We start from the raw sequence: 8100 nt of genomic DNA on the forward strand, positions 1-8100 counted from the left end.
TCCACTTAAACACCGGATGTCAAACATCTCAACTTTCACAATGAGAGGAGATTTTGTCGGTTGAGCTTGGAAAATGGACAATATGATTAGTTTCTTCTTTTTTAAAAAATTTAATACAGTAATGTTTCACATTATGAACGGGTCTTTGTAATTTTGAAACACATATTTCTAGGTGGGATTGACTGGTGAAACAGGCCTGTTTGTTATCAATGGAAATAAGAGCTTGTTGATTGTTTTAAATGACAATACTCACCTACTTTTGAAAACATCATTCTTCTGCAGAGAAACTATTGGTGCAAATCAAAGTTTCAACCAGAGCTGTGGCTCGAACTAAAATATGTATAAACCAGTGGTTGTCATTACTATTTGCTTTTATTCTTTACATTCAAATTTGCATGAGAAATAATCTTGCAGTGTGAATTCTGAAAATGCAGATTGAAAATGAAGAGTGCGACCTGAATAGCTAACATTCAGTAACGTTATCATCTTAATCCAGCATTTTTGTATGAAAGGTGAGCTTTTTAATAGATGTTTATGTGTTTCAGTGTTGTAGTACTTGACATATTTTCAAGATCCTGATCTTTACTTGGTCTCGGCCCCTGAAGTCTTGGTTTTGGGTTTATCTGGGCTTGGTTGTTGGTCTTAAGATGCTCTTGTCTTGATCTTGTCTTGATCTTGGGATCCTCTGATCTAGGTCTTGGAACGCTCTGGTCCTCCTGGTCTTGTCTTGGGCTTGGATGAGGTACGCCTTTATTAGATCAGATTTTATTAACCGCATATGGGAAAATTCAGTCATCACTGCTGTCATCGCTGCTGTCATCACTGAACACTCTGTTGTTGGTCTTGTCTTGCTTTTGTCTTGTTCTTGGCCTTGGGACGTCCTAATCCTGATCTTGACTCGGCCCCATAACGATGAGTCTTTTTTTATTTTGACAGCCGGAAGTAGCTCCTCTGTGTTTACCCTCCTCTAGCTTGACGCTGCTCTTCAGACTCTCCTGCTGTTCAGAGGAATGCAGCCTTCGTAGCCAGCTGTACAGTAAGTACTTATTGTAGTTTTCGCACTTATTTGGCCAAATCTCTACTTAATTGTTGGTGTTTTAATGTTACTAACAGCGTATTTGGTGTGTAAGCAACACTCGTTAAAAGTGGAGCTAGCCGGTAAACGTTAGCTCGTAAACCCGCTAAGCTAGCCCGTCGGTTAATTTATTCCTTTTAATTCCTTTATTATATTCTTATCTCGAATAAACTCAATGGATTTTACTATTAGTTTCTCTCTTCTAAAGCTCAGTTTTCGCTAATGCTCCTTTACAATCGAAACGTCTGTTCGTATCCTACCCGTCTACATGGTCTTTACGTCTATGTTATTCGTTCGCCCTCGTAGTTTTTAGCCACTTTAAGAAAATAAAGGTTTTGAGTTATACAAGATGATCGCCGGTAGTGCGAGAGCATCCGGAGGCTTTACCGAGTGGTGAGTGGTGTGGTGGCAGGAGGTGATGTCAGGAGGACGGTATGCAGAGCTCTGACATCAGCCTGGAAGTGGCTGGGAACTGAAGCAGTGTTCAGCCAAATAAGGAGTAAATCAACCCAGGTGGCAAAACTCACTAAACACTTAGCACCTTTCTGTAATCCTGCCTCTGATGTCTTGAGGATTTCTTTATTTTTCTTTAAATCAATACTGATCTCTCCTGGATTTGTCCTTTGTGTCTCTCTTTCTTTGCAGCAGAAACTGTATTTCTTGGCATCGCTCCCACGCCATGGCTGGCTTCAGACAAGAGGATGTGGAGCTGCATTATGAGATGGGAGAGGAGCTGGGCAGGTACGCTCTTCTCAGCAAGTCTTCTCATTCCCCCCCGTGAATGCATGCGGAAACAAGTTCCTATTTAGTCATGCCCCTATCGTAATCAGAGCTTTAAATCGCTCTCGGAAACTGCACAATACCTGCCGTTTTTATTATTATTTATAGAGCACACACAGGTCACTTGGGATGCACCTTGATGCAGGTGTTAAACGCAGATTGAGGATCTAATCCGATCCGGGGCATGTAGAAAGTGTCGACAACATATAAACCATTATTTTGAATAGTTTTGACGCCCAATCACAAGACGGCCATCGAAAAGAATAACCCCAACTTTCTAACCTGGCTGTCGTTTTCTGCAGTAATGCAGCAAAAGTGTGACGTCACTGAATCTCAATGTGCCTTTCTATATCAGCCTCTGAAGGAGACTGCAGTGTGTGTGTGTGTGTGTGTGTGTGTGTGTGTGTGTGTGTGTGTGTGTGTGTGTGTGTGTGTGTGTGTGTGTGTGTGTGTGTGTGTGTGTGTGTGTGTGTGTGTGTGTGTGTGTGTGTGTGTGTGTGTGTGTGTGTGTGTGTGTGTGTGTGTGTGTGTGTGTGTGTGTGTAAAGTTACGCATGCATTAAATAAAAATGTAATTGCCTGCAAAGTGCCAGTGAAATGCTGTTCCCCTGCCTGACTATCGATTGCTGTGTTATTGCTTTCAGTTGCGTCGGTCACTGGTTTTAGATAACTGACACTCAGTGTTGATGAATTCCTGACACTGTCCAGTGTTTCTTCTCCGTCAGTGGGGAAGCACAATACCAGAAAATCTGCTTCCTGCGTCTTGAATCTCGAGTTACCCAAAGAGCTGTGTTACTGCCTCAATCTTTTACTCTCTTGTTTTTTTTAAACCGTCACATAAACACACATTTTGATTTCTAGGAATTTTTTCTTGTTTTAATGTGTCAGGTTTTTACACTTGTATTTCTTTCACACTGAAATTAACCTGCTGAGCCGATGCTGCAAGAGCTCAGTCCCCGTTTACACAATATTTCAAGTAAAAACGCATCGTTTTTTGCATTTTTGTTTCAGAAAAGTTTTGCGTTTATACAGCAACGTTTTGAAAATGTCCATTTCCATGGGAAAGGCAGAAACTCTGAAAACACTGTAGTTGAACCACGAGTGGGTGCTGTTATGTAATAACAGCACCCACTCAGTTGTTTTAATTTCTGTACATGAACATTATAGTTTAGTGATGCAACTCGTGCACAGCTGGAGGAGGCAGACTCGTGTCTGAAGGCTCTCCAGCTCCGACTAGTGGCTGGCGGTTGCATAACACTTAAGCTGGCAAGTTGCACATACGTCTTATATATTTTAATAGATTTCATTTTTGTATTTTCCATTTTTGAATAGGATATACTTCATATTTTTACCTTTTTATGCTTTTTAAATCCCTCAAATGAAGAAACATGATGGAGAATATTCCTCTCTGGTGAACCCACATGACACGATGTTCACTCGGAGATAGAAATTGTCTTTGGCTGCCTGGTTTCTTAACAGTCCACGTCGGTAATTATACTGACATAAAGGTTAATGAAGGCTGCCATGATTACATGATCCTCGTTCAGTTTAATGACTCTGCTCTTTCGCCTCCTGCAGCGGACAGTTTGCCATCGTACGCAAGTGTAGGGAGAAGAGCTCCGAGGTGGAGTACGCCGCAAAGTTCATCAAGAAGCGCCGGCTGTCGTCCAGTCGGCGGGGCGTCAGCCGCGAGGAGATCGAGCGCGAGGTGAACATCCTGCGGGAGATCCAGCACAGCAACATCATCACCCTGCACGACATCTTCGAGAACAAGACCGACGTGATCCTGATCCTGGAGCTGGTGTCCGGAGGAGAGCTCTTCGACTTCCTGGCCGAGAAGGAGTCCCTGACGGAGGAGGAGGCCACGCAGTTCCTCAAGCAGATCCTGGACGGCGTCCACTACCTGCACTCCAAACGCATCGCGCACTTCGACCTCAAGGTCAGCAGGCGGGAGGGGAGCGGGCGGGTTTCTGAGTCGACACGTTAGTGAGATGTTCAGTTCATACATACTGCAGGCACGTGACGACTTCACCGCTTTTCCATCAATAATACTTAAAGCTGTCGCGAAAAACGGGGGAATCTTTTGTTGTGTTTTGGGTGTCCGTTTCCATGACAACGGCGCGCGGGTCTTTTTGAAACCTGCTCCCAAGGGGGAACTTTTTGAACACGTTGTTGTGTAAAGAGGGCCTAGGACAGATGTGGGCATCATAAGGCCCGGGGACCATCTGTGGCCATTTAGCTCTGTTTGACCGGCCCTCAGGACGTCGCCGGGAAATCCTCAATCAAAGGAAAATCAAAGTCGAAGCAGATGGGATTTTGGTGAAAATGGGAGCACGTGCACACAAAGCACATCCAAACGTGCGGAAATTCTGGACTAATATGCTCTGACTTTTGTTGACAATCCGGCAAACGGTTTCCACAAAATACCGTAAAACAAATGTCCTATGGATTTCTGTGTGTTTTTCAAATTTCTAGATTATTTTGCTATTATTTATGGCACAGAGGATAATGGTTGTTGTTTTTTTTTTCTCTTCCAGCCTGAAAACATCATGCTGCTCGACAAGAACGTGCCCAACCCGCGGATCAAGCTGATAGATTTCGGGATCGCTCATCAGATCAAAGCAGGAAACGAGTTCAAGAACATCTTTGGGACTCCGGAGTTTGTGGGTGAGATCCTGCGTCCTCGTGATGTAAAACCAAAACAACAACAAAAAGTGACTGCGTTCCCACATCTGCTTCGTCTTACATGCTTCTTTCCTTCGTTCTCCTCAGCTCCAGAAATAGTCAACTACGAGCCACTTGGACTGGAGGCCGACATGTGGTACGATGTCAACACGTTGTTGTTGTTGTTGTTGTTGTTTTTTTCGTCCAACATTTTTTATGGAATTGAATTCCTCCTCTTTTCTTTCCGCAGGAGCATCGGAGTGATCACGTACATCCTGTGAGTAAATGTTCCTCTGCAGTCTGAGGCGAGAGAAGTGGCGTCGCTCTGCGTGGTGGGACGTCTCAAAACAAACTCTTGTGTCCCTCTCAGATTGAGCGGGGCGTCGCCGTTCCTGGGCGAGACTAAACAGGAGACCCTGACCAACATCTCTGGCGTCAACTACGACTTCGACGAGGAGTATTTCAGCAACACCAGCGAGCTGGCCAAGGACTTCATCCGCCGTCTGCTGGTCAAAGATCCAAAGTGAGAGCGCGTTGGTGACGTGGCGAGCTGTCTCGGTCTGTGTGTCGATTTGAACCTCTGACGGGTTTTTGTCCTCTGCAGGAAGAGAATGACCATCGATGAAAGTCTGGAGCATCCCTGGATTAAGGTGGGGGCTTCAATCAGTGCACACATGTACCTCCAGCTCATTCGAGTGCCACGTACACGGTTGTAATGGGATTAAATGCATAAAGAGTCGAGTGTGAGGAGTCCTCACTTAGTGCAGATCAGAAAGCTTCAGGGGAGATGTGAGAGTTTTTAGAGGGGATGGCAATTTTCCTCGGATCCGTGGATTTCCACTGATTTGAAATTTAAATTGGTCATTTTTTGTGAAAACATTTATTTGGGGTTAGATAACAACATTCTATTGCTCTCATCACGTTTCAGGGTTACATTGATGTTGATTCATATTGAAACTAGATTTCCCACTATTGTCTCGCTAACAGATCCATGATTGGCTGAGATTGAACAATTTGGACCAATGAGAATGCCCGATTCATGTCAGACATATTGCTTGTTAGATTTGAGATTGTCAGCAATATTTTCTGCGGAACTATGAAGTCGCCATTGAAGATAAACTGTTGCACTGTGAAAGTGAAACACTCAGTTTATGACGTGAAGAAGTTTGGACTTCATGAAGGAAGATTACAACTTATTTAAAGTGCCCAAGATCTTTCAGCTGAAATAGTTTTATTCCTCTTGCCATCCCTGGGATTTACTATTCATATTAACTTTCAAAAAGAAATACATCAGTGGAGAAAAATGAAATCATCCTTGGTGAGAAGCTGTGGTGTAACAACAGGTACAGTTTAAATATGAAGACGTACAAGAGAAGAGTACTCTAAGAAGAGTTCTGCAGAATCTCAATAGCAGTTAGCGTTCAGCGGGAGAGCTGGGATTACTAAATCTCCTTTTGTTTTTTCGCGTCTTCAGGTTATTAAGAGGCGCAACGTCCGCCAGGAGGAAAGAGACCACAAGCCGGAGCGCCGCCGCCTGAAGACCACGCGGCTGAAGGAGTACACCATCAAGTCCCACTCCAGCATGCCGCCCAACAACACCTACGTCAACTTCGAGCGCTTCTCCCAGGTGCTGGAGGAGATCGCGGCGGCCGAGGAGGGCCTGAAGGACCTGGAGCGCAACCAGCGCTCGTGCCGGGAGGACGTGGCGGCGCTGCTGTCCATCTACGAGGAGAAGGAGGGCTGGTACAAGGAGGAGAACCAGAGCATCTCCAGCGACCTGAGCCACATCCGCCAGGAGCTGCAGCGCACGCAGCTCCAGCGCAAGAAGTGCCAGGAGGACGCCCGCGCCACCATGCAGGCCGCCAACATCCTCAAGCGCAAGTTCGGCCGCCTGGAGAACCGCTACGAGGTGCTGGCGGAGCAGGTGGCCTCCGAGGTGCGCTGGGTGGAGGAGCTGGTGAAGTCCATATCGGCGGAGAAGGACGGGCTCAGCTCCGGGAGCATGCCCTGAACCGGGCCGCCGCCACCGACATTGTCACTCCCAAAGCGCCATCCTGCCGTCCGGAGTGTGGATGGGTCGCTGTCACCATAAGCTACACGCCACTCCTCAAACTCTTCCACCGTCTGAGAGAACGAGCAAGAAACCAAGAGGCAACACGCTGCAGCCATTCCACCACCAGAACCACATTCCTCTTTTTATACATTAATTTATGGTTTTATTCCTTTTCATGTTCTGTATTTTATCCACAACTGGATTTTCTTACAATCGCATTCTTATATTTTCTTTCTGTTTTAAACGGGATTATTCTTCCTCTCAGCCTTGTTTTAGAAGCCATGTGTTCCTGCCTCAGGTTGCAGTGCTGCACTATGTGCTGCGTGAAGGACCGGATGGATCTGCGAGGCTTTTATTTATGCGGTAACATGCATTTTTTTTTTAGTTAAAACAAAAACTGTACGTGTGTATTCAGTGCAAAGCCGAGTCTGGGTTCTAAGTCTGGCGGGTGATATAGAAAGTTTTTGACATTCCACATGAACCCTCACAGCTGAATGTCACAATCGCTTCCCCATTTTCTATCTTCATTTCTTACTTTTGTCGATGAATGTGACTGCATTCAAAGCGAAGCTTGACCCAGATAGTTTTGGAATGTAGAAATCTTCATAGTGCCTGTAAACGGATGGACCTCGCTGCCTCTCATCCGCTCAATGTCTTGTAGCCTCCTGAAACCAAATAGTGCGCATGGATTCCTCCCTGTGTGTGTGTGTGTGTGTGTGTGTGTGTGTGTGTGTGTGTGTGTGTGTGTGTGTGTGTGTGTGTGTGTGTGTGTGTGTGTGTGTCAACGCAGCGTCACATCCAGCCAGCACATTCCCCGTCTAAAACATAGAGAGCTTACTGTAAAGACTCTAGTATTTTTATGTAGACAAATGTACTTATTTGCACTTGAACCACTGTAGCAGTGTTCCAAAAATATCTATTTTAAATCGCCTCGATGTAAGAGAGAGCTGTATAAATTAAATGTCCCGGCTTGTTTCAAATAAACTTATCATCAAACCTGCACCGTTGATTGTTGGATTTTGTTTTTACTCGGTCACAGTAACAGTGGGACGTCCACTCGGGAAATACCGGAAGAGAATTTGGTCAATTGATTTAAAAATCTTTCACTTTCTAATAAAACTGCTTGACTTTCAATACAATAACACAATATTGCCTTCATACATATATATGAGCTTGAGTGACTTCCCATTTGTAAACCAAGACAACTTGAAGCTCTTGAGTTCTTTTCAGTGGAACAAAGCCTGCTCTCGTCCATCAGATTGCACACGGAGAAGCGTGATTCGTCCCTCCAGAGAACAAGTATCTGATCATTTTCTTGACAGAAACCCATTCCATGAAGCTTACTTCCACTTTGTTGCTGTAAAGATTTACAGATTTGTTGCTGTAGAAATTTCACGGTGCCTGATTTTACAAACCTGTGGCCATGGAAGTGATTGGAACACCTGGATTCAATGATCTGGATAGCTGAGCAAGTACTTTTGGCAATATAGTGTTGATGAATCCATTACTGGCAGATATTCCACAATCCA

At 44.9% G+C, this 8100-nt stretch overlaps 1 protein-coding gene across 3 annotated transcripts; it reads left to right on the forward strand.

Annotated features, from left to right (window-relative positions):
- Positions 1–931: 931 nt before the first annotated feature.
- On the forward strand, positions 932–7577 carry dapk3 (death-associated protein kinase 3). 3 transcript variants are annotated; one of them, XM_080488339.1, is made up of 9 exons: positions 932–1036; positions 1721–1816; positions 3433–3793; positions 4392–4521; positions 4627–4675; positions 4769–4795; positions 4889–5041; positions 5123–5168; positions 5993–7577. In XM_080488339.1, exons 2-9 carry the CDS (start codon positions 1755–1757, stop codon positions 6527–6529), a joined length of 1365 nt encoding a protein of 454 aa, XP_080344465.1. In that variant the 5' UTR covers positions 932–1036; positions 1721–1754; the 3' UTR covers positions 6530–7577. The 3 variants fall into 3 exon arrangements, with proteins under 3 accessions (XP_080344465.1, XP_080344467.1, XP_080344466.1); XM_080488341.1 differs by having other exon boundaries at positions 1001–1036; positions 1724–1816; positions 5993–7572; XM_080488340.1 differs by having other exon boundaries at positions 1022–1588; positions 5993–7572.
- The last annotated feature ends 523 nt before the right edge of the window (positions 7578–8100 follow it).

The sequence above is a fragment of the Lipophrys pholis genome (assembly GCF_963383615.2).
Source record: "Lipophrys pholis genome assembly, chromosome: 1".
Lineage (NCBI taxonomy): Eukaryota > Metazoa > Chordata > Actinopteri > Blenniiformes > Blenniidae > Lipophrys > Lipophrys pholis.